The 25,963-nt window shown below is 36.0% G+C and overlaps 2 protein-coding genes across 9 annotated transcripts in view; both read left to right on the top strand.

Annotated features, from left to right (window-relative positions):
- The window catches only part of il1rapl2 (interleukin 1 receptor accessory protein-like 2), a 122,105-nt gene extending 118,901 nt beyond the window's left edge, over positions 1 to 3,204 (top strand). For 4 of the 5 annotated variants that reach the window (XM_077733245.1, XM_077733244.1, XM_077733242.1 and 1 more), the window contains exons 17-19: positions 162 to 401; positions 539 to 569; positions 1,588 to 3,204. In XM_077733245.1, coding sequence (XP_077589371.1) covers positions 162 to 401; positions 539 to 569; positions 1,588 to 1,676 — 360 coding nt within the window. In that variant the 3' untranslated portion in view covers positions 1,677 to 3,204. The remainder of the gene's footprint in view (positions 1 to 161; positions 402 to 538; positions 570 to 1,587) is intronic. The other variant, XM_077733243.1, reaches the window with a different exon arrangement.
- Positions 3,205 to 3,613: 409 nt separating this feature from the next.
- LOC144207285 (mitogen-activated protein kinase kinase kinase kinase 4-like) lies at positions 3,614 to 25,284 on the top strand. Of its 4 annotated transcripts, none has more exons than XM_077732668.1 (33): positions 3,614 to 3,797; positions 4,765 to 4,830; positions 9,864 to 9,920; positions 11,073 to 11,198; positions 11,300 to 11,410; positions 12,255 to 12,345; positions 12,439 to 12,569; positions 12,807 to 12,861; positions 12,971 to 13,049; positions 14,258 to 14,430; positions 14,612 to 14,684; positions 14,852 to 14,975; positions 15,227 to 15,322; positions 15,409 to 15,537; positions 15,999 to 16,058; positions 16,883 to 17,218; positions 17,563 to 17,694; positions 17,870 to 18,004; positions 18,927 to 18,997; positions 19,319 to 19,389; positions 19,634 to 19,719; positions 19,872 to 19,966; positions 20,157 to 20,247; positions 20,376 to 20,528; positions 20,802 to 20,898; positions 20,985 to 21,140; positions 21,250 to 21,393; positions 21,522 to 21,656; positions 21,763 to 21,863; positions 22,119 to 22,268; positions 22,397 to 22,556; positions 23,020 to 23,159; positions 23,352 to 25,284. In XM_077732668.1, exons 1-33 carry the CDS (start codon positions 3,741 to 3,743, stop codon positions 23,433 to 23,435), a joined length of 3,765 nt encoding a protein of 1,254 aa, XP_077588794.1. In that variant the 5' UTR covers positions 3,614 to 3,740; the 3' UTR covers positions 23,436 to 25,284. The 4 variants fall into 4 exon arrangements, with proteins under 4 accessions (XP_077588794.1, XP_077588793.1, XP_077588796.1 ...); XM_077732667.1 differs by having other exon boundaries at positions 15,403 to 15,537; XM_077732670.1 differs by lacking the exon at positions 16,883 to 17,218 and having other exon boundaries at positions 15,403 to 15,537.
- Positions 25,285 to 25,963: the final 679 nt, after the last annotated feature.

Raw genomic sequence — 25,963 nt, 5'->3', positions numbered from 1 at the left:
CTGACTTTCTATTTAGTGTATTCTGTTTATTTATTTATTTTTTTATCGTTGAATGTAGGGCCCAATAAACCACATTGTTACAAGGTCAATTGAAATGCATTTTTGAGGAACACTGCATGACAAAAGTATTTAGAAAAATGTTGTGTTTCTCTCTTGTGCAGGTTTCCTTGGCAACAGAAATTCCTGACTACAACCAGATGACCTTGCCTCTCGGAGGGGGTCACATGGCTTCAGCAGCCCAAATGAGGCATTTCTGCCGTAGCTACGAGTTTCATCTTCCCCCACAGCCTCCTGCCCTGTCGCCTCCGCTCCCACCTCCATCCACCATGCAGTTCTCCACTCTGGGCCCTGGGGGGCGCCACGTCTACTGTAACATTCCCATGACACTTCTGAATGGACAGGTGAGGAGAACCATTGATGTTCATTGGTAGAAAGCTTGTAGCAAACCAATCCTAATGTTTTTGAACCCTCAACTCTCTTGTTTGTGTGCATGTCCTCCCCAGAGATTTTTCAACTAAAACCCCTCTTTTCTCCCTAGGGGTTCAGGGCGGTTGACTGGGGAAGAAGAGGTCTGTTTGGATAACATAAATATACAAAAAAAGAAAATGCATCCACTTTTTTTCTTTAATTTTTATCAGTTTCTTTGTTTTTGGGGTGCCTTTTTCTTTTTTTAATACCCTTATCACACACAGTTGTTCCAAAAGCATTGAGGATAAAGACAAGTTTTAATGTATATTTTATTATATCTATATCCACCATTAACATGGATTTCCCAAAATAAACAATCAGAATGAGAGGAACTGTAGATGTTGTTTAGATTTAGTCTTTATTACTAAAATTTTCAGGCATTTATGAGTTGTTTTTTCTTCTTCATCACCTAATTATTAAATATTTGGGTGAAAATAGTGTCCTCCTTCGAAGTACTTTGCCAGACTGCAGAGTTTTAAGCACATCTGCATTTTTAGTGCGTAGAATTACCTAATTGTAGTATCAACTTTACATTTAAACTGACCATTTATCCAAACAGTGGGTACAGTCGAGCTCTATTTGTACTCAGCCAAGCCATTCGGCACAATGCTGCCTTGAATGTAATAGTTATTAAAGATACAATTTAATCTCCGTGGGACTTCTACATATTGAGAGTGATGACTAAGATAGCCAGTAGTGGCTTTGCGTAAGCAGCAGAGGAATTGTCCTTGGACATGTGCCTGCTAGAATGACAATTTACTGGCAGAAAATCCATCTCAATTTAAGATCTAAATCGTAGCATAGGGTAAAGTGCCAGATAAACGCCATTTTGATTAATTTGATGTAGCCATAGGGAACTAGATTGCGACCACCCGCAAAAGTTTCATCTTCAATCCTTGATTGTTTTATTTATAATCCATTGTGATGGTGTTTCAAGAAAATCTAAAAGTATGTCAGCCTCAAAATTCTTTTGGATATAACTGTAGGTGGCGTGATACACAACTGCATTTTATGGGTTAATAATACAACACAGCACCAAATTTCTTTCTTAGGGATGCACAATAAATTACTGCCAAGGGTATGACTACTTTAACCATATTTCTATTGTGTGTCTATCAGGTTTCTCAGAGCAGCACACTTGGAAAGAAGCCCAATCTTCACCTGAACAGCACCTTTGTCCCACTCACCAGCAGAGAACTAAGCTCTGATATCTGGTAGAAACCCTGGTTTTCAAAGAAATACTCTCTGATTTAGGAACTGGGTTTTTTTGGACCTTGTACAGCGATGTGTTGGGGTCTCATCATCCCACATTGTGAAAAAAACTGCTATAAAACTCTTCAAATGTGGACCAGACAAGATTTGGATGGACTGCTGATGGACCAACACAGATTACAAACTGATTGTATATTTGTATTGAGGCCACCATTGAATTAGAGACTTGTATACGGTATGTTATAGTGGTGAGTACGATTTTTAAAATCACTTCTATGCTTGCAATACAGGTAAATGTGCTACTGAAGATTTTTTTTTTTGCCCACATCAGAAGCATGGATATGTTGGATTTCTTTATGTTTTGATCTGGAAATATCCTTGACAAAAGTCCTAGAAATTTATTTTGAAAAAATGGTGGGTCATGCAGATGTAATAAGTATATTAAGGGAACACTAAAAAATGAAGAAAACTGCACATGCAGTAATATTTTCATGAGAGAATTCCTATTTAAACCAAATGCCACTGTTTGTCTTTGTTTTGCAATAGAACAGAAAGTACAATGTTTGCTTGTAGTACAACTGCTAAACAGGAATAGTCATAGTAACCCTTTTCCCCATCTTTTTTCAACTTTTATTTCTTCACTGTAGATCTATTTCTCCTTTCTAGTGAAAATCTTGTTTTTTTTTAGTACCTTACCAATTCGGAAATAGTCGTTTTCCATGAGACTCGTGGATATTCCTCAAGTCATGAAATGATCTCTAAAATCTTGGAAAACAATCCTACTTATAGTATTTATAAGTATTTGGCTTTTTGAACTGATGGGGGAAAACTGGTAAACCTCAACCCCAAAACTGCAAATATAAATTAAATGCCTTTTTCTATTTGCATGGTCATCCATCTAGATAAAATAAATAATTTTAAAAGAAATACAGGTAGAATAAAATGCACAATTGTGTGTGTGTGTGTGCAAGGCTCTTTTAACCAATGATCTTTAAATCAGAAGGTCATGAATGTCTGGCAAATGATTTTTTATTATTTATTTTGTTTGACTTTGTTGACAGTTTTATTCCTCTAACTTTAGTGAGACTTTTACCTGGTTGAGTTCTAAATGTTGTTTTGCTACAATATTCTGTACAGCTTCAATAATGTGCGCATAAATCTATTACAGGAGATTTTTCTTCCCTAAGGTTTGTCCTTTTATTTTTTCTTCAAGATGGACCACTAACAGGGGACTCACTACATAATTCTTGTCAGTTTTAAGAAAAAATCCTGATATTTAAGCAGAGAGAACTTGTTTTGAATTTATGCAAAAGTACTGTCATTGTATTTACAGTAATAGAACCAATGAATTCTGGACATTTGAGATTATTTGATACAATAATTATCAATGACTTGTTTTTAATCAAATCGCAATATGAAGTCTAGTGGTTGTCTTATGATTTAAGGGAATTTTGTTGAACAATCCTTGGATATATTGTTTGGAATAATTTAAATGAGAATAAAAGTCACACGAGTTGTTTTACATATCGTGGATGAGTCTTCCTCCCATCATATTCCATTATTCGCCATTTTGTAGAGCCACCAATAATACTCCTCGTTACATTAATGCCAGGTACATGAGCTGGATGACTGCCTTTTCATATTTAATGTCATACCCTGCAAATTAATTTTTCCAATTATAGCATATCACAAAATATAATTAGTGTCAAATGGGTTTTCTTTCAAGGATCTAAGTACAGGTAATATGAAAAGACAGTCAGTACATTTAAATTATTTATATTTCCTTTTTATTTAAATGCGATGGTTTTGGTTTTGATAGAAAACGTTGTTGACATATATTTTTGTAGTATAGTTACCTAAAATAATACCTTACATCCGGTAAGAATCTTATTGTGAAACGGTCATCCGGAAACAGTTGTCATTTTACAATTAGACTTGACGTAGTAGCAAAAGTTGAGAATGGACTCAAGAGACAAGTCCGTTAGTTTTGACGAAGACCAAACGAGGGCTTCCATGACTTTCCTGCAGTTATCAATACTTTGACAACATTATTGGCAACAATGTTGAGAGAAAATACCACTAGAAGTTTGGACAGCATTGATCTTTCTGCATTGAGAGTAAGATCAGACACATTTTGTTCAGTATTAAGGAAGCATTGCTGTTTGCGACGTTGTGGGTACGCGGAAATGTTAACGACAATTTTAACTGGTTATCACTGTTTTTGTCACTATTTGCATTGTTTTGTGCTGTAGTTCTCTATGATCCTGTTTAAAAGTGCATGATGTCTGTCAACTTGAATGTTTTCTAGGAGATCTTTGAAGTGGTTGTTGTTGTTAGGCAGTGTCACTTGGTTTAACTTTATGGTATTTACAAGTCGCATTTTTCTTAAATCGACGATTTGGATGATCGATCCAAATAAGACAAACGACTTGTACTATACAGTTAATAATTACAACAATGTCAGATCGGAAAAATGGCCGATTTTGGAGAATCTAAATGATAATGTCATCCAGATTTGTAAATCCACTTCAATGGTGACCCCTTGGGAGCAACTGCATTTTTTTCAGAATTGGCCACAACTATGAGATCCCTTTATTTTGTCCCAAATTCGAGGATCCCACTGTTTAATTATTTGTCTCAGCAAACCTGAGCATTTGCAGCCAGTCCTTCTACTTTAAAAACAAAAACAAAAAAAAAACATCAACTGTAGTGGTTAGGATGTCGGCCTAACAGCTCTGGGGTCCTGGGTTCGAATCCAGGTCACATCTACCTATGTCGGAGTTTGCATGTTCTCCATAGGCCTGTTTGGGTTTCCTCTGGGTACTCTGATTTCCTCGTACATTCCAAAAACATGCATGGTAAGCTGATTCAGGGTATCCCCTGCAACTGGCCTGGAGTCAGCTGGTATAGGCTCCAGCACCCCCTGTGACCCTAATGAGGATGAAGCGGTTCAGAAAATGAGATGAAAAGGAATGGGAGGCAATAAGTAATGTGCACCTATGATATCAATCATGCATGTCTGTATAATGCGCACCTATGTTGTCAGTTATGTATTATATATTTTTTCTTTATCCTATTTTGAAGGATCCTGCAGGTATTTTTGAGTTGGTGGAAGTCGTCGGGAATGGAACCTACGGGCAAGTGTACAAGGTGAGTGTACTCGTAGGATAATGTTATTAATGCAAAAAGGTTGTAGGCCTTTGACTGTTTAATATTTTTAGTAGTTTTTGACATATCTGTTAACATTGGTTACCATTGATATAAATAGGGCTTGTAACCACGCCCCCAAACACATTCAAATGGATTGAAGAGATTTATAGATCACTATCAATGGCAGCTAATGAGTTAATCAAGTAATTGAATCAAAAAAACAATATTTTCCATGATCAGATAGTCAAATGTGTCTATGCTTGACTTCATATAGTTAAACTGCATTTCATTTTTGCATTGATATCTTGTGATTGTAGATGCCCATTTAGGTATAGTTATTTAGTTGTGCTTGGCTGTATAGACATATTGGAGACATTTCTTTTCTTTCTGTCTTTTACACACTGTTTCCTCTTGGATTGCTGCCATGACACCATCTTGTCTCTATTTGATTTATACACAACATCAGCACACATTGATTTAAAAAAAAAAGACATTACCTCAGGCAACATGAATTTTTGCAAATCCGTTTGCAGGGGAAGAGATGCATGTTAGTTTCTTACACAAAATGGGTCAAACACTTCCTTCACTAGGACCACCGATATATCACATGTTTAACCGTCTTGGGTTTAGTTGACTTCCTTTTTTAGCAGTATATTTTTGGTATCATGTATATTTGTAGTCAAAGCCGTAGTTGTGTCAATACAATTGGCTTTTACCAGAAATAACTTTAATTTTCATGACCTGAATAGTGAAAATTCCAGTAATCAGTTAAAGTTTGTAATTTAACACATTTGTGGGGGAAAAAACTTTTTTTTAAATCTAACTTTTAATATTTTGACCTGATTCAACTCGTATATTCATATTATTCTGGCATAGAATCCACTAAAGTACCAAAATGAAACACAAAATAAAAATAACAATCAAACTAGAAGACAACTAAATATATATACCTGTTCATTCCAACAATATCTTTGCTTTTTGAAGCATGTCACAGTTCAAATGGGATATATTCGTGTGAGTGTTATGTAAATTTCAATGTGTGTAAGAAAGAGGTTGGCTGTGTGAGTCATGGTAAGATTTCCTGATAAAGGAAATGTGGCAAAAGTGGTATACACAGTACACAGCATGTGAATTTGCACACACTTATTTTCTGACACAACTTAAGAAAAGTTTATATATTTGATCTCATGACACACATTCATTGATTTCTTAACCAGTAAAAACAGGATGAGGAAGTATGCCCTGAGGATTGTGATAACCTTTGCCCTAAGATATGTTAAATACTTTGTTTCTACTTCCCGTCATGGTAATGAGTATATTTGCTTGTATGAAATACCAGCACTCTCATTTTCTTTTAGTAAGGGAGAGACATTGTTCTGCCTAAAGTGATAAAGTGTTGTGGCATGTGCAATTGAGAGGACATTGTTTATGTTGCAACCACGAGGCCTTTGCTGGAATTTCTCGAACACTAAATGGGATGCCTTGTGTTGTGTTGTGTTCACACTTTAGTTATACCAGATTCTATTGGCACTGTATAGCTGAGTCAAAGTGTTATGGTGTCATCTCAGATATCTGTAGTGCCAACTCAATCAATCACACAACTATGGTCATCATTGTTATGGTGGTCTAATTACACATTGGTTTAATTATCGTATTTTCACGACTATAAGGCGCACCCCCAATGAATGACACATTTGAATGTTTTTTCCATATATAAGGCGCACCGTATTTTAAGGCGCACTGTCTATTTTGGAGAAAATTTAAGACTTAGGTGCGCCTTATAGTCGTGAAATTACGGTATTTCATGATCAATTCAAGTTTTGTAACAGTAATATACTAAGTATACAGAGTATTTTTGTTGATACGTAGTAGAGGAATTGATTTTCTATGATGATGTGCCTGTAGGATTGTTTTCTGTGGCTGTACTTTAAAAAGAAAGTATGCACTATGCAGTTTTCAAGCGGCGAGTTGGGATTTTATTCTAAATATATTTTTTACTAACATGTATTTTTTTCATAAATTAAGTAACACAGTTCTTGCTGGTTAACCAATTTGAAAAAAAATTGATAGAATAATGTAGCAAGTTTTCATACAAAAATCATCATTAAAAGGAATGATTTTATAAAAAGGTTTTAAGGTACAACTAGTCATTTAAGGTATTTTTGTGTCATGCTGTAAAGCAATTGTGCATAAAAATGTGCAAAAATACTCTATTAAATAAGACAGTTTTAGAAGCACTAAAAAGTCTAGCATGTGATTGGGATATTAGCCTTGCATCCATAAAAGAAAGAATTCACTGTGGTAATCCAATCTGTCACACTATTACTAACTTATTTTGTCCCAGATAATAAATCAGAAGGGGGATTTGACGGCATACTATCAACAACAAATAAATGCTACCATTCGTATTAAAAAATCTACCGTCTCATTAATGTAGATGACTGAGTACCACATATTTTGCATTCGACATTTTGGATATTTGAGCCAATGTTTTGAGATTAGGGTTACCCAACTGTTTTTTTTTAAATAATTATTTTTGAATTTTTCATTAATAATAGCATTCATTTATATTATAATACGTCTCCTCATGCCCTGTGATCATTTGCATAAGCTCCAGCACCCCATGCAACCCTAGTGAGGATAAAGAACTATTTATAGTTTCTTTTTCATTTCTGTGTAAGCCTTTTCCTCATAGCCTCCATGTCCAACATTTCATAGTAAAACTATTGGATAATTGGGACAGAGAACCTTTCTATGAAAGTATGATAGTCTTACAAAAATGTTATCGAACAGAAATGTTATAACTGGAAGTCTGTTTCAAGCCATTCTTGATGGGCTGCATGTTTATAGTCTAATATTAAGGGATCGATTGGCCAAAAAAATGCAAAACAAGAAGAATTCTAGCCAATTCCAACACTCAAACACCATTGAGGAAGATTGTGCTTCAGTCATCGTCTTGTAATCGTTTTTTCTCAACTCATGCATGCATCCAAACGCATACACACAGAAGGGCGTTTCCCTGTTTGCAAAAGGAACTTCCCTTCTCTGTGAGAGACACTGTTTCTCTGAGTATGTGTGTACAGAGTAAGATATGTTGTCTCTATGTTGTAATGTAAAAATGTTTCTTCCCTGAAGCATTCGATGATCAAAAACAAATGAAAATGTGCAGCATGAACATATGTTGACATTTTTCTTGGTCTTCCAAAGGTCACTTATGCTAAACCTTCCTCATTATTCTGCTCTCACAGATGATGTGTTTGACATCCTTGTGAAATGACACAAAAAGCCAGGCTGTACCCTAATGCAATCCTTAAACATGAATCACTCACAGTTCCTGAAATTGTGTTGGTTTCAAAATTTCGACTTCCTCTCTTTTGGGGCTGAACGGTTGGGAACATCTTCCAATTAAAGTATTTTTTTGTAAGGAGCATAAAAGAAAGAAAGACTATAAGTGGAGCCATGGGAGAGCGAGCGCAAAGGGAGGATAAAGGAAGGAAGACAGAGGTGAAAGGCAGAAAGTCTCAACACACGGGAGGGAGGAAGGAAGAGGTAGAGAGAGAGCATGATGAAAACTAGAGAAGAGAAAAGCAGCTAATAGCCTGCATGTGTAACATTTTTTATTCCAACGTCCAACAATAAAAGATGGAACCAATATATATATATTTTTGTAGAGTCAGTTAGCCACATTAAAACACTATCTTTTGGTCACAGACATTTATGGTCATCAATATCAGCTTATAAATAAACTACTTTGGTTTTATCAGCTTTCTGAACACAATATCTTGATGTGTGAAGCAGTGGAAATTGTATAGATATTTAATAAGTACACTATAGTAATTTTTTTGTGAATGAGAGATGGATGGCTTCATTAGTACTGTCTTTCTAGGTATTTAAGTCACTAATAGCTGGTTAGTGAATGCACAGATTTGGCTGACATTTAAATCTTTTGTATGTTTACTCAGCTGCCAAACGTTTGCCCTTGCCTATACACTCACACATCCAACCCAATGGAACATGTTTTTGCAAGTCTGTTAATGGCTTCATCTATAATTTTCTTGTCCTTTTTTTTGTGTTTTACACAGATTTCATACAAAATTAGCTTACTTAATTTTTTTTAAAAGGGATTCAGTGTAGTATATTGCAGACTTTAGAACTGTTCGAATATATTAGAGCTTTTTCATAACCTAAAATTCATCTATTTATGAAAAATCAAAGTTATGAAACCACTTCTGTTCCAAATTAATTGACTATTTTATTCCAGTCCACAATGAACAGCAATTGATTTGGAAATAGTATCACTTTTGTCAACTTGCTGTCTGCTTTATAAATGTCTCTATTGTATTTAATTAAAAAATGTATGAATATATTATTGTAACCTTTTCACTGGCACAATATTTATAGTACTCTGACACAATGTGTGTTTGTCATCAGGGACACAATTTCCGTTCAGCTACGTGTATGTCTGTGGCTCTGTGTCACGTTTCTCCAGCATTTCCATAAATATGTAAGATAATTCTATTTGAGATATATTGAACAGTGGCAGAAAGTGCTTGCGCTCATTAATTCTAGTCTGTGTGTCAGTTATGCATGCGGTTAATAAGTAGAAAGCTCCGTATTCATAACTTAAGGTGGCAGCAATGTTAACAGACACAACTGAGAAAGAATAGACAGGAAGGCCTTTTCCTTATTTATCACTGGCATCCTCATATGCCAGAATTCTCTGCAATTATGGAAATAATGTCAAGCATGGAATGAATAAGGAGTAGGAGGCTCTATAGCAGCTCTCACACCTATTTTTATTAATACATGGTATTCCTTGTGAGTAATATTAGCTTTCTGGCAGAGTGTCTTTTTAATGGGTACTTGTTCAGTAGACAGGCGTAGTGTCAGGCCTATAATGTGACAGATAGCATATATATATGTAACTATGTTGTTAAGATTAGACAGTATAATTTGGAATAATTGACTACTATGTTCAATGCATGTTATTGTTCAAATATTCCAATGTAAATTTCATCCATATTTTCCAACAGGGTCGTCATGTCAAAACTGGCCAAATGGCAGCGATCAAGGTCATGGAAGTCACTGAGGTAAAGTATATATTATGTATTTATTCATGGTTAATGAAAAAAAAATCAATAATGATCATGTTTTAATCTTTGATTTCTTAAACATGTTTGTCATTACTGGAATCAGATACGAACAGATTTTTACAAAAACTTGATAAGAGTAACTAAGTTTATAAACTTATCATGGTTTCCAGTCTGTTAGGTGACCAATTAAATTTGGCAGGAACTGAGTTGTTGCAGCGGAGATATTTTGGGCTGGTTTCCCCGCAATTCAAGGTGTGCTGCCACAGTGGTGTCGCTATCTCGCTATCTTCGACACCATCTTTCTCAAAAGGCTCCCACCCCCCGTTTTTTCATCTCCTGAATCTAACTTTAGTATGAGCAGATGTCTGTCATAGCCAAACTGGCTGCAACATTTTTTAAATCATCGCAACATCCTTTTTTTTGGCCATAGATGTATAGCGGACATATTTTTAGTGTTTTTCTAGAATTCAACAAAGATGGCATCATTTGATCGCTATTCTTACTTGACACACCCTGATATTGTGTACTTGTCGTCTTACAGCTATATTTTGGAAAAGACAGGTGAGGAAAGACTAATTGAGTGACGTTGATAAATAAGAAAAGGTGTGTTTATAAAAGCATGTTGCAGCTGGATTTTTACCACAGATTGTTGAGATTCTCTTTTTTTATTAATCAAAGAATTGCATGATTATGTTCTACAATTGTCATCTTTAGAAGATGTATGACTAGATCCAATTTGTTTTGCGTCAAATCAGCAATAATAAAGACCCATTTAGAGACCTAATTTAGAATTATGATATGATCTTTCAGACTCAATTGGTGCTTAGTGTTGTTTATTGACAAACCCAAATTGTAAGTAAACCACATTCATCTCATGAGATTGGGAACAATATTTCAAGCCACAAGATTTTTGCTTTTGTGTAATGCACAGTTGTATCTGGGTCCAAAAAATCATTGCAATATTTAATATTCGCCTGCCTTTGTTTCAACAAACACTCCCAAACAAATACAGACTCAGATAGGGGTGAAAGTTTAACTTCTAACTCCTTCTTTTAACTAGTTATGTTAATAGACTTGACTAAAATAAAGTATACTCGACTTTCTGTAAAAACAACTTAACCAACCTTCTCCCTTGTCACTTTTATATAGGAGGAAGAAGAAGAAATAAAGCTGGAGATCAACATGTTAAAGAGTTATTCTCATCATAGAAACATTGCTACGTATTATGGAGCTTTTGTCAAGAAAAGTCCTGCTGGACAGGACCATCAGCTCTGGGTTAGTTAGTCCTTTCATAGCCAGTCTTTTACATATTCATATTCCTAAATATGGCAGGTCTACTATATTCTTATACTTGTCTGTTTGTTCCGCCTATTTAGTTGGTGATGGAGTACTGTGGAGCCGGCTCGGTGACGGACTTAGTCAAAAAAACAAAGGGTAACTGTCTGAAAGAAGACTGGATTGCATACATCTGCAGAGAGGTGCTCAGGGTAAAGTTACACAAAAATACATCAGATGAATGCATGACTAGATGTTGGTGGAATCCATTTTTTTTAAATGTTCTGTTGTGCATTTTTAACTGCCATAACAGGGTCAGACTTTGTGTCCCATCTATCACTTTCATTGCTTCCAGACAGTGAAGACATTGGGAAAATACACTCTTAACACATCTAAAGAATGCATCTTGTTATTTTATTTCTATGTGGACAAATACATTTCATAGTTGGGACACTTAAGCATCTGAGAAAGTCTAAACTGACACAAATGTTTCTTGATTTTTTTTTTTAAGGAAAACATCTCTAATGTTTTCCCACTGTGACTTTCACAGTGTAAAGGCTTTGTTTGTTATTTTGTCATTGTTATGATTATCCTCATAAGCAAGGTCCTGAGAACCACTTTCTCATTAAAACATTCTGAGAAATTATACTGCTTGAAGGATAAAGACCTTTGGAATTTTGCCATGGTTTTTTTTGCTGTTGTCAGCCATACTGTCTTCATATTGTTTCAACATCATAACAGACACAACCACAAGACACTCATCATTGTGGGATGAAGTCATTGTCACAGTAAAAACTCACTTCCTCTGTTTATTTAGCCCCCTTTTGAAGGAATGAGAGCCCCCCACATGCGTCAAACTCTGCCATTCATTTTCAGTATCCTGTTCTACTGCTTTAAACTACTTTAACTACTAATAGTTGTTGGTATTTTTTCCTGAAGGGGAAAAGTATCTCAACAAGTTTGGAAAAACTGTTCCCCTATTGAGTGAATGTTTATGACCTCATCTGTCATCTGACTATGTGGATGTGTGTTTTTTTGTGCATATTTGTCCTCTAGGGTCTTTCCCATCTCCATTCCCATCATGTGATTCACAGGGACATTAAGGGACAAAATGTTTTACTTACAGAGAATGCCGAAGTAAAACTTGGTATGACACATGAACACATGAAAATCAATGAAGCTATAACAATACTAGCTTTATAGGTTCACTTTATTGTCTGTTTTATTTTGTGTGTTTTAGTGGATTTTGGTGTTTCTGCACAATTGGACAAGACGATTGGTCGACGAAATACTTTTATAGGAACTCCTTATTGGATGGCACCGGAGGTTATTGCATGCGATGAGAATCCAGAAGCCACATATGACTACAGGGTATGACTAATAAAAAATCACATTCCTGAAGTTATAAGTCAACCATTGAACAAAATATAAATGGCTCTTATTCATCTCAGGTTGTTTTTTTTATATAAATATTTGCGGATTAACCAAACTACTGATAAGTGTTAAAAAGTTTGAAATATATTTTGTTTTTGTAATGTGGCAAATTCATCAAAAAGTTTTTGTGTGTATTGCACCCAATTTAAACGTATTTCCTATCTTTCTTAACAGAGTGACCTCTGGTCCTTAGGCATCACTGCTTTAGAGATGGCAGAAGGAGCCCCTCGTAAGACATTTGCTGCATATTCCATTTTTTTTTCCAAATTATTTTCCCCACTCAGGATTCATTGTTTGACTATTTTCCCTTTGTAACCCATGAATGTGTGTGTGTGTAGCGCTGTGTGACATGCATCCTATGAGAGCTCTGTTTCTGATTCCACGCAACCCTCCACCAAGGCTTAAATCTAAAAAATGGTGAGTTTGAAGATGACTACACACACTAGAAAGTTGCAAAGAAGTGAATTGATCCCACTCCCTTTCTTCATGATGCAAGATTCAATGCAATCCCAAACTTATTCCTCCATTTTTTTTCATAATCAACAGTCAGGTTTTAAAAATGCTATTTGTATTTTGTTTTTAATCTTTTTAAAAATAATCATTGGATTTTCTAAAGCGCGTTAGAAAACGAATTAATGAAGGAATGAATGAATGAATGCATGAATGGATGGATGGATGGATGGATGGATGGATGGATGGATGGATGGATGGATGGATGGATGGATGGATGGATGGATGGATGGATGGATGGATGGATGGATGGATGGATGGATGGATGGATGGATGGATGGATGGATGGATGGATGGATGGATGAGTGAATGAACAGGTGAATGGGTGAATGGATGAATGAATGAGTGAATGAACAGGTGAATGGGTGAATGGATGAATGAACGAATGAATGAATGGATTCATGAATGAATGAATAATATGCAATTTGAGACACATTTGAGAAAATGTGAACGTCTTCAATATAACCCTGTGTTGCCTTTTCAACACGATAGTAGAAAAAAAAAAGTCATTCTCAACTAAGTTCCTAGCCTGCGTCAGACTCATTTCCTTCACTCTTTGTATAATAAATGTACCCATCAAATTTGATCTGGCAGTAGAACCGTCCTGTCCTTCATTCACTATTCATTTCATAGGATACACATTCATAGCATTCACAGCCTTCACTTGCTTGAACAGTCAAAGATGGGTATGTAGTTCTCTGCCATGGTCAGCTTTTTTGCAGTTCCAGGTATAGGATTATAATTTTTTTTTGAAATTACCCTTTATAGGAGAGATTTTAGTCAATCTAGCCTTCTGGTGTTTTCAGCTGTCCACTATACATTGGATATACTGCTTCAGACTAAGATGGAACGTGAATTTCCAATTTATAAAGGGATTTTTACATTATAGGTTAGTTAGTTCTTACTAATTCCAGGTAAGTTAAAGTTCTCTGGCAAAATATAATTTATGAAATGTTTGATTTTGCAGGGTATTATGCAATTTTACTGTATTTTAACTACAAAATAGTGACAGTTGCATTGCATTTTCTCAGACCAATTACCATTTTCGGGCCACGTTTTATACACGTTATCATTTTTGAAAAATGATGTGTTTTGCTTCTTTTTATCTTTCACAGGTCCAAGCGCTTTCTGTCATTTATTGATACCTGTCTAGTTAAGAACCATCTCCACCGAGCTACAACCGATGTCCTACTAAGGCATGCCTTCATCAGAGATTTAACTAATGAAAGACAAGTTCGCATTATGCTTAAAGATCATCTCGACAGAACCAGAAAGAAAAAGGAAAAAGGTAACTAATGCTTTGATGCACTAATTATGATGACATTTTTATATATTATCTGTGTTTTTTTTGGTAGACTAAATACATTTTTAAATGGATTAATTTTACCCTAATTCAGAGCATTTCTTTTGTGGTCTGTAGTAATTATGGTCAACTAAAAAATTAATATAATATTTTGCTCACTTCTCAGATGGCCCAGAGTACGAATACAGTGGAAGTGAAGAGGAAGAAGATGAGGTCACAGAAGAGGAGGGAGAGCCAAGGTAAGTTTGACAACAAGAGGAGCAAAAATGAATATATAATACGAAATAAGATGAATTAGGTCACTATATTCATCTAGAGTTTGTTTTGCTATTATTTAGTACCATGGACAGTTCATGGGCTTAATATTTCTCTTCAATGATTTTTGGCTTTCCAATACGTCTTCTAGCTCAATAGTGAATGTTCCTGGCGAATGGACTTTGCGGCGGGAGTTTCTGCGTTTACAGACAGAAGATCGAGAAGAGAGCAGCCATAGAAAGAACAAAATTGTTGTGGATCAGCAAAGACAACAGGTTGAAATTATTAGATTTTATGGTTAACTTTTTGTATTGACACGTATCACAATGTTTTAATACAATTATCAATTTTATTATGTAAAGTCATTGACATTTACATTCATTATGGAGTTCAGCAATGCAGTTTTCACTTTTGGTTTGAACATAATTATCTAACATACAGTATATTTTTTTTGTGCATTGTTAAAAATACTGGGAAACACTTGGTTACAAAAAACATTAATTCTGATTTTGTTTTGGTGTTGCAGCAAGTAGCAGAGCAAGAAGTATACAAGCAGCAATTACTCGCTGATAGACAGAGGAGAATTCAACAACAACTTGAGAAACGACAAATTTTGGAAGATGTAAGTGCAATTTGTTAGATTTAAGATGACTTTTAAAGCCAAAATTGAAATCAACTTGTATTTTACTGGAACTTTTCCAGCAACAGATGCGAAAGTTGTCTGATGGTGCATTCCAGTGGGCAGAACTACAAGAGCTTATGCTTGGTGAGGAATCGGAAAACCACGACAACAGGCTGCTAAAGAATGACAAATATCAGAGAAATGAACGCCCTCAGGTAACGATCACATTTTTGCCCTATTTGCCATCATGTTTTTTTATACTATGGCACATTAACTACTACAAAAATAGGGCTTCATGTAACTACACAATACCTTGGGAAATAGTTTTAAATGACCCAAAAGTAGTGTAACATTTGTTTGCTTTTATAGTTCAATTAAAATTGCAGATTTTTTTGGTTAAAACACTATCTGGCGCATGTTAGGATTTTCCAGGGAAAGTTGAAAAGAGGTGACTGTAAAATATTTAGAACATCAGCTAACAGCCTCCCACCATCTTGAAATATGTAAATATTTTAGACCCCACCTCTTAGAAGTCATTTTACACTATACTAAGTATCTTGTGTGTTTATGTGTGCATACATGCATGACTAAAAATGTCACCTGTATGCAAATTAATTAATAAGTGACTGTGCTGAAATAAAAACCCAACACATTTTTATGCTTTTGTCTAAAACAGGACTATGCAGATAACCAATGGAAGGCTGATGTGCTTATAAGACCTGTGGACTCACAGCAGGTCAGTCATTTTCAAGACTTTCTATGTATTTTTTTACATATGCACGAGATAGTCAGTGATTGCCTGCAATCCACCTTTGTGTCTACAACGCAATGACCAGTGAAGACAGTGGTGAGCAAGGAAATGTTTGAATGTGGCTCATTAATTTTACATTTAGAATATAAAAGAGACAGTTGCTATGTGCATGCAGTAGACCTTTGGTAGTAGTCTATGTTCATCATTTTGATGTCAAGCGGTGAGAGAAGGCTTAGTTTAGAATTTCTGTGTTTGTGTCGGACTTCTGTTAAAACTGTGAAAGAAGGCCATGACATGCACAGTGGAATTTTAGATCTTGACAAGCTTGAAAGCCAATGTTTATCACAGCGGGCCTTTCGTTTTGTTTTAAAGCCCTTTCTGTCTTGACTAGACTTTGCTGCATGTCTTCTCTTCCTTTCCTTGTTTTCTCACTGTTAGCCTCCCTCTGGCATCACAGTAGGCAATCGTCTTCTTTTTACAATTTAGTTTCCCTGTCAAGTATTTCTTTTAATGTTCCTATTATTGTCAACATTATACAGAAGCATGCCCCACTAATCTTTTAGGATTGGATGATACACAACAACAAAAAATCATACATACCATAATATGTCAGGTATAATACATTCTTATTCAAGGGTTTAAAATATTGTATGTGACCATTATAGAACAGAATTAGAAATTGTTAAAAAAATGTGATATATATACTGCTGATAAAGCAAATTGGGTCCCTTTATAATGTTCCTTAAAATGATGCTTCATTAGTCGCTTCCTGGCTCTTTCTACGTGTGCTTTCCATGTTTGCTGCACAGAGAGCTGTGGCTCCAAAGCAGCTGCTTCAGCTTAAAGACAAGCAGTTTCCGCCTCATCTTCAGTCACCATCCAAATCCCAACCACTGAGCCACCAGCATCAGCAGCCCTCATCAGGCAGGAGATCCCACCGCACTCTGCCTAAAGACCAAACCCAGCTCCTCTCCCTGCAACATGACCACAGACACAGAGAAAGAGAGAAAGACCAGGAGAAGCAAAGAGAAAAGCCAGAGGCATCTGTCCAAAAGCTAATGGCTAACAGCGGGAGAAAAGGCTCTCCTGCTGCTACCACTGCTGCTTCCTTGTCCAGCTGCCCCGCAAACTGCCAGCGCTCAGTGGTAAAAGCCCTGTGTTCCTTGGCTATCAACACCTTTTTATCACCGCCATTCCCTGCCTTGTGTTACAGTCTGTCTGTCCTTGGTTGTGTCCTTCTATGTCTCTTAACTTCTCTTTTGATGCTCCTGTTTCAAAGATATTCTGCCCAGGTTGATGATTCGTACTTGGGAAGAAAATAAGTGAAATTATTTGGGTCAAATATGGTTAGGTGAACTGTTGGGTATGACCAATCGATCTTTCCCCCCAAATACCTTGACTTCTTTGAATTTTTGCAACTGTTATAGGAATCCAGATTAGGCTTATTTATAACCACACACTTATAAATACAATCTGCTTGACATTTTAGATGGACCAGGATTCAAATTTAGCCAAGATGCTCCTATCTGCTGGAATTCCTAGTGAGATGCATTCAAAGCTAGGCTCTGGTAGTAATTCTAGTCCTTGTACTCCAGCCATGCAAAGAGCTCACATCCACCAGGTATTTTACACATGTAATGAACATCAACCCCTAATGTATTCAATACTTTCACTGCAATGCATTTTTTTGTTTTTGCTTTATTTTCAGAGATGTTTTCCACAATTCTTAAGTTTACAAGACATGTGTTTTTCCTAATAATTCACCCAATGTTTTTTTGTTTGTTTTTCTCTCCCAGAATGCAAATTTGCGCTCAAGTCGAGTAGCGTCTCACAGCAGCTCTATGTCAGATATGGCTGTCTCTGCTTTGTCCCCTTTCACACCTGTATCGCCCTCCGATGATGTCTTCTGGGACTCTGAGACACCACCCAAGGTAGGGTTTCTCTTCTGTTTTTTTTATCAATATTAAAATAGATTTCTGAACATTATCACTGGAAAAAAGGCTCCTAATTAATTCAGGTTTGGGTGAATGAATAAATAAACTGACGTGCATACACACACACACGCACTTATTTATTTATTTTATCTCAAACAGTTGGCACCCCTACCCTGAACGTAGTTTGTAATTAAACTCATACGCAAGACCAGCTTTATTGTGTTTGTAACCAAGTAGCTGGCAAATTTCCAAGAAAAAAAAGGAAGTCTTTGTGCCTGGGATGTAAACTTTCACATACTTTTGTCTTTTTTGTGTGTGCTAAGCATCCTGTGTCCACCAGCATGAGGTTGGCATGAATGAGTGTTTGTAGCTTGCAAAAGTGCTTTAAATGGCAGGAGACCTTTTATGCCTTTCCTAACTGTTTATAAACAAACATCTATGAGTCAAAAATACACACTTCACACTTTTTCTTTCTCTCCACTGTTCTGGATCTAATAGACCTGCTATCTGGCGACTTCCCTAACAAAATACGCCATTGGTTGTATTTACTAACAACAGCATATGGATTTAATTGGACAAGTCATAACTACAATAGCACAGGGAATTTAGCTGTCTATTTGCTAATGGTATGTTGTTGAACTAGCAGGAGGCCATATGGAGTCAATAGAGCAGTTAATAACTCAATCTCTCCTGTGATTGCAGTTTGGCGTTGAAAACAGTACCACATGCCGTAATCTGACACCAATGTGTGTGGATTTATGCATGTATGGGTGTGTGGATAGGATATAGAAAGCTTACATTTAAACTTTAGCTTCATTCGTTGTCTTGCATCTCTGCAACACAAAATGTGCTTGTTCAAGATTGTTTTGACACTGCTTTCAGTGTAGGTAATAATAAAAATATTATTGGGATTTCACAGGTTCCTGAACGAACTACCTCGAAGTTCTACTGCAGAGAACTGGTGAAAGCACACAAGAGAGCTGCTTCCAGGTAGAAGGAGAATCTTTTTATATACTTAACAATTCTCATATAGCACGAGTGATGCAAGAGCTCCCTTTAGTGGTGCTTCCAAAAAAATTACTGAAAAACTGGAAAAGTTACAGTGACAGCGAATTAATATTACTACATGTGACTATGACATTACTAATGTTGGTCTGTGGTCACTCATATTTTGCGGGGAGTTTGACCTTTTAAAACACTGCAAATGTGGGCTATTGTTTCACATAAATTTCCCACAAATATGTATAGACAGGAAATTATGGCTATTGATGTTACACTTTATTTTATCAACGTGTCTCTCTCACCATCTAGTGGCAGCCCTGTTCTTATGACAAATAAAGGTTTGAGGTCTCATGGGGTGTCTATCAGCAATAATCATCCAGGTCAGTCTGAAGTTACTTTTTCTAATTGATAGTTTAAAATAATAACCATTATTTTACAAAAAAAAATGAATCATTACGTCCACTACAACATGTTCGTTCCCTTTACCTTTATGAGCAGAAATCAAGAATACAGTGTAGAAAACCATTTAAGATTGAATCTTGCAATCATAAAATGTTCCTTTTAAAGCTACAGAATTATGATATTTTCATCGTCAAGTCATCGAATCTTTTTTTTCTATGGTAGACCACTTCAACCTGGAGAGTCCACGTATGCAAGCCCGTCTACAGCAGCACAGGCGGCAGCAGGACATCACTGGCAGACCTGTACATGTAAGATATTCGTAAATGTGTACATTGTTTTTGTTCTCCTAAAATTAGAAAAAATGTGGATCTCATTTTATTTTATGATTCAACCTTGTAACTTTATAATTGATTTTTTTTATTGTTGTTTTCTTTGTTTATCACTGTGAATGATGCACAAGATCAAGACAGTTCTGAACCCATTCAACAAGGCCACAGAATATTCCTCCTCCTCCAGTGATGAGTTTGGGAGTAGTGATGAAGATGAGAGGAATAGGTGAACTATAATAGTTTGTAAATCAATTTAAATTAGTCGAGAATGAACAAATTAGACTGTGGGCTAATGTAAACTCTTAATACCTTTGCTGTCTGATTTTATCAAATGATCAACCCCTTATAAATGCATTAGATAAACTATAATCATGTTGTGCTCTTAACTGCTTGAATCCCTTCTATTTTTTCTCTAGTTGTGGCTTACCCAATGAAAAGGGAAATACTAAGTACCTAAAACAAATACCAGATGGAATAGTCCTGCAACCTCATCACAATCTTAATCAGGTCCTTAAAAGCACTCTCATGCATTCATTTTTTTATGATATTATTTCTAGTAAATTTGCTACAGCTATGTTTTTTTATAATGATTATCATTTTAGATATGCACTTGACCATTTCTGTTTGCTCCATAGATTACTCAAATGGCATTAAGTGAGACCTACATGCTGCCAGATCTTTTACAGAAAATATCTTCAACAAGTCCTTCTTGTAATGCACTAAGCCAACAGCAGAGAATGCGAGAACAAAGTTACACACAATCACCCACAACACCTCGTTCCCCTACAGTGAGTATACCTAATGTAACGTGACATTACATTTATAATGTTCTTACAATACTTTTAATGATGCCAATGTCACAAAACTGAACACAAACACAGTTTTTGACACATTTAGGTTCCAATTTTATGCTCAGAATTTATGTATACTAGGACTTAATCAGGGCCAAAATTATATTACATACTTGTGAAGTACTATTTCAGAGTTTATCAGTCTTTATAAAACCACAATCTGATGAGATGGACCTAAAAATGACACTATCTGTATATCTCTCATTTCAGGTGTTTAGAAGTCCAGGGAGTAAAAACTCATCTTCTTCTTTCTCCTCTTTAATCGATCCAAGATTGATCCCGATATCTTCACCACCACAAAGCCCAAGTAAGAACATTTCAAATACAAAAAACTTTACTGAAGGTAGTTTCAATTAGAAGGTGCTTTAAGGGAAATATTTGAATTATTTTCAGCATGTGGTAAAGGTGAACCACTCAAGAGAGAGAACCACAGGAAGGGCTCTGTGGTTAATGTGAATCCAACTAATATTAGGCCACAGAGTGAAAATCCTGAGATCCGTAAATACAAGAAGAAATTCACTACTGAAGTGCTTTGTGCTGGACTTTGGGGTTGGTTCTTTTCTATTGCTAAATATGATTATGTTTTGGTTCCTTTCCAATCAGTTCAATTGTATTTTTATAGTTTTGTCAGCGGTTAATATTGTGTTTTCTTTTACAGGAGTAAATTTGTTGGTGGGGACAGAAAACGGTCTTTGGTTGTTGGATCGAAGTGGTCAGGGGAAGGTTTATTCACTTATTAGCAGAAGAAGGTTTCAGCAAATGGATGTACTTGAAGGACTTAATGTACTTATTACTATCTCAGGTTTGTCAGTTGTATTTTTTGAAATTGTTGGATTTAACTACATTGGTTAATTGTGGTGGAACTGGTAAACATGTAAAAGTGTATAAGCAACCTTTGAATATATACCTCTGTCATCTTACTGTCTCAAGGTAAAAAGAACAAGCTGAGACTGTACTACCTTTCCTGGCTAAGAAATAAAATCCTCCGAAATGATCCGGAAGTGGAAAAGAGACAAGGTTGGACATCTGTTGGGGATCTGGAAGGTGCTATCCACTACAAAGTGGGTAAGTAATAAAATACATTAAGTCCAGGCCAAGGTAGAAGGGTTACAATTTTAGTTTATTTTTTTTTATTCATTATAAAGGCATGTATTTGTGTCTGTTTGTGCAGTACGTTATGAAAAGATCAAGTTCCTCGTCATAGCTTTGAAGAATGCAGTGGAGGTTTATGCCTGGGCACCCAAACCTTACCATAAGTTTATGGCTTTTAAGGTTTGTAATGTTTTGGTCATTTTATATTGTATTTCATACTCGTGGGAAACAAGGCCTTGGTTCTATATACCATCGTTTGATAGATATTCAGGCTACGAAACTTTATCTTCTGGGAGATGATGTTATGCCCCATTTCTTTCCATCTGTTGTGGCCTGAGCTACTTTTGTTTCTTGGCTCCGAAAAGGCCAAGCAATACCTGTTTGGTTTGGTTGACTGTGTCCATTCAGGTCCTCATAATCTTCATTTCTTTTCAGTCCTTTAGGTCTCTATCACAAAAGCCGTTGTTTGTTGATCTGACTGTGGAGGAAGGGCAAAGGTTAAAGGTCATCTATGGTTCCTTGTCTGGTTTCCATGCAATTGATGTAGACTCTGGGACGCCATATGACCTCTACCTTCCCACACATGTAAGTATTGGCAATTCCATCATAGTCCCAAAGGGCTTATTGCACAAGATTTTTATTCTTATTTTTAGTTTCCAACATTCATTTTCAATAATATCAATACATTTTGGATATATGTCTTTGTTTGACAGATCCAAGGTTCCATCCATCCACACGCTATCATTATTTTGCCAAACAGTGCCGGAACTGAGGTTCTTGTTTGCTACGAAGACGAAGGCGTCTACATTGACACCTATGGCCGTATTACCAAGGATACGGTGTTGCAATGGGGAGAGATGCCTGCATCTGTCGGTGAGATTTAGAGTTCCAGATGCTTGGAAAGTTATTATTTTAATCTTTATTATTTGTGGTTTTCATTTACAATAGTTACAGTGTTTAATGTTTGTGTACTGTGTGAAACTCCCCATTTTTTGAACATACTACTACTACCACCACCACCACTACTACTACTACTACTACCACCACCACCACCACTACTACTACTACTACTACTACTACCACCACCACTACTACTACTACTACTACTACCACCACCACTACTACTACTACCACCACCACCACCACTACTACTACTACCACCACCACTACTACTACTACTACTACTACCACTACTACTACTACTACTACTACTACCACCACTACTACTACTACCACCACTACTACTACCACCACTACTACTACTACCAACACTACTACTACCACCACCAGCTTCCTCATCCTATACATTTACTGTCCTGCTTTATCTTCTGTACAGCTTACCTCCAATCCAATCAAGTGATGGGATGGGGAGAGAAGGCCATCGAGCTCAGGTCTGCCATCACAGGAAACCTGGAGGGAGTTTTCATGCACAAAAGGGCCCAGAAACTCAAATTCTTATGTGAAAGGAACGACAAGGTATGTCACTACACCATCAACTTCCCATGAAAACTTGCAAATCCTGGTCATAGAGTCGCTACTGGTGGTACAACATGTTTTGAGCAAAACAAAAAAGTGATGTGTTATTATTATAAGCCATTCATTTACAATACTAAGGAGCAACTGTTGGTAAAAACTAATTTGTGCTGGTATATTTCCTTTCTCTTGTAGGTCTTCTTTGCATCAGTGCAGTCAGGAGGCAGCAGTCAAATATACTTTATGACATTAGGTCAGAATTCTCTCTTCAATTGGTAATGAACTGAACGTGTGGCACCAAGATCAAGAGTATGTGAAGGCCTTCATCATCACTGATGTTCACGCCATTGTTTTCTTTTTTTACATCCTGAATGAGAAATTAGGCCAAGAAGTGCTGCCCAGTGAGATCTTGTCACAGGTAGCACACTGACGTTCTTTTTGAGATGTTGTTGTCAACATCGAAAGCTTCAGTCCATCACATTCACTGGATTTTGTTTTGACTTGCCCGTCCAAACTGCAGTTGATCTGCATTCTTTTCCTTTTTGTCCAGATCAGTCAGTCTCTTACTGGATTATCCATTGTTTTGTGGCTATGCCTCAGTGCTTCTTAAAACAATACCCATGGAGTGAAGTAAAAGGTGGAAAATCTGGAATGATATCCCAGTTTACTCTTTAAAACTGGGTGCTTTCACATATCCAGGAATTGTATGTTTGAGTTGTAGAAATGTAAGATACATTTTATTTGGTATAAGGTGACTAAACGAATGTCATACGTTGTTTTATCTGAATGGTAAATATGAAAAAACGCTTTATAATAGGTAAGTTTGGTAAGTGACATTTAAATATGGAATTTACTCCAGTTTAAACTGTGATTTTAATGATGGAGTGTCCAAAAATGATATTTTTTAGGAAGTCAAGTTCACATGAACAGTATTATTTTTACCTATGAATTTAACCAGCTGATCAAAATATTGTTAGGATTTTTTCTCCCCCTAATGTATGAGTATTTTGTACATTTTATGGATTTATATTGTTTGGGGACATTTTAACTGGAAAAAATATTTTCTGTAGTATACAACTTTTAGAGTAAATTCCTGCTTTATGCAAAAACATTCCGAAAAATACCCAACATAGCAGTATTAAGTGTCATGATGTTAAACGTTACTGTACTAGTTTATACAGTACTGCACAATATGTACACTTTGTTACATAAGTGAACATTCTGCCTTTAAATAACAGCTAATTACAACTTGATAAATGCATGGACCACTTTTTAACATTTATTCCATATCGTTAATATTCAGTTAAAGGCTCATGTAATACCTACCCTACTACTTTTGGCCTCACATATTATGTAATTCTCTTATTAGTAGTATGCCAATCATTTTCATTCTTATAGGAATGCAATTGTTAAAAAAATGGAACATTTTTTTACTACTACATGAACCTTTTGCTGGATAAATAAATGTTAATTCCCTGTTGCAATAATAATAGCAAATTTCCCTGCTGTTTCATCTCAGGCATGCTGTCTTACCAATTACACCCCTACACATTTCTGCCTACACCTTAACTGAGTGAGCCCAGGATGCTTTTGTCAAGCTCTTTTTTTTCCTTTTCGACATTCCATTCCATTTCCCAGCGTTCTTCTTTGATCTTCCTCAAGTTTGCATTCCTCTAATCTTTGTTCCCAAGTGTTGGTTGTTCCCTCTTAGCAGCCTAAACACTGCGGGATGTACTGCAGAACCGTAAATCTGCATCAAATTAGTTTCTGGTCTGGGCTACAGTAAAGTAGTAGGATTGATTTGAGATACTTCATTTATTGTTGGACCTACCTTTTTTGAATGTTGCATTTAAAGTATAGTTGCACTAAAAAGCCACTTAACAAGGCTGAAGTTGTAGTATTGTTAGATTTAACTTACTGGAGGATTGTCTATTCTTGACAAAGTTTTATGAGAGTCTGAACAGACTAAACAAGATTAAAAAATATGGAATGAGAAAGTAGTTGGTGGATGTGGAAAGACTTTGTTGGTTAAATGTGTCAATAGAAGGTGCCGACCTGAAGAACTGATTTTATTTTTATTTTTTATTATTATGCGTGCAGTATAACAATGTCATTTAAAGATGAAAACAGGCAAATCACCCTCTTGCTACCTGCCACAATGTAATTTCCCGAATACGGGATGAATAAAGTTATCCAATCCAATATGGACCTAAATGTGTTTGCAGGTTAAAAAAAACAACAGTGTTTGTAAGTGTATCTTAATTACAAGCGGCAATTGAAATGTAATATTTTGTAAAAAAAGATAACTTGTGTTTAAACTTGTATTTCTATGATCCATTTTCAAGATTTCTTTCTTTTTGCACTGGATTTATGATTGTTGGAGGTAGTAATTGCATGCTAACATGTCTGCATGCAAAGTGGTGGAAGACAATAAACTTTGAATTTAATTCATTTCGGAGCATTTTATGGATATAATGTGGTCTTTCAATTGTATTTAATGCTTGTCAGAAGTGTTTAATTTCTTTTTAAAATCTCTTAAATAGCATGTTTCTTTTAGAGTAAGTATTAAATCCTGTCTTGTCATTGCAGTCTCTACAACAGATTTCCTTCTGTGTCGTTCCGATGGACCGAGATCAACTACCTCTCAAGTCACCCTTTGTTTCACCGCTGTGGGTAATTTTCCAAGTTATCTTCCTATTTTCAGTATTCCCGTCTTTTCTGCACTTGGTGTGAACAAAAACAAGTATAAACAATGTTATACAGATAAACAGCAGCAAATTTAGTTCAAGTGTCAAAGTTCAGTCTGG

Source organism: Stigmatopora nigra, chromosome 14 (genome assembly GCF_051989575.1).
Source record: "Stigmatopora nigra isolate UIUO_SnigA chromosome 14, RoL_Snig_1.1, whole genome shotgun sequence".
NCBI lineage: Eukaryota > Metazoa > Chordata > Actinopteri > Syngnathiformes > Syngnathidae > Stigmatopora > Stigmatopora nigra.
Note: the sequence above shows the minus strand (reverse complement) of the source record. Positions and strands in the feature narration are given on the sequence as shown.

Excerpts from the sequence above, each read along its gene's own strand:
- LOC144207285 (XM_077732667.1), top strand. The coding sequence starts at position 3,741 with ATGTTGAGAGAAAATACCACTAGAAGTTTGGACAGCATTGATCTTTCT. Across the intron at positions 14,976-15,226 it reads TGGATCAGCAAAGACAACAG|CAAGTAGCAGAGCAAGAAGT; the intron begins GTTGAAATTATT and ends TTGGTGTTGCAG. Across the intron at positions 21,394-21,521 it reads TGTACTTATTACTATCTCAG|GTAAAAAGAACAAGCTGAGA; the intron begins GTTTGTCAGTTG and ends TACTGTCTCAAG.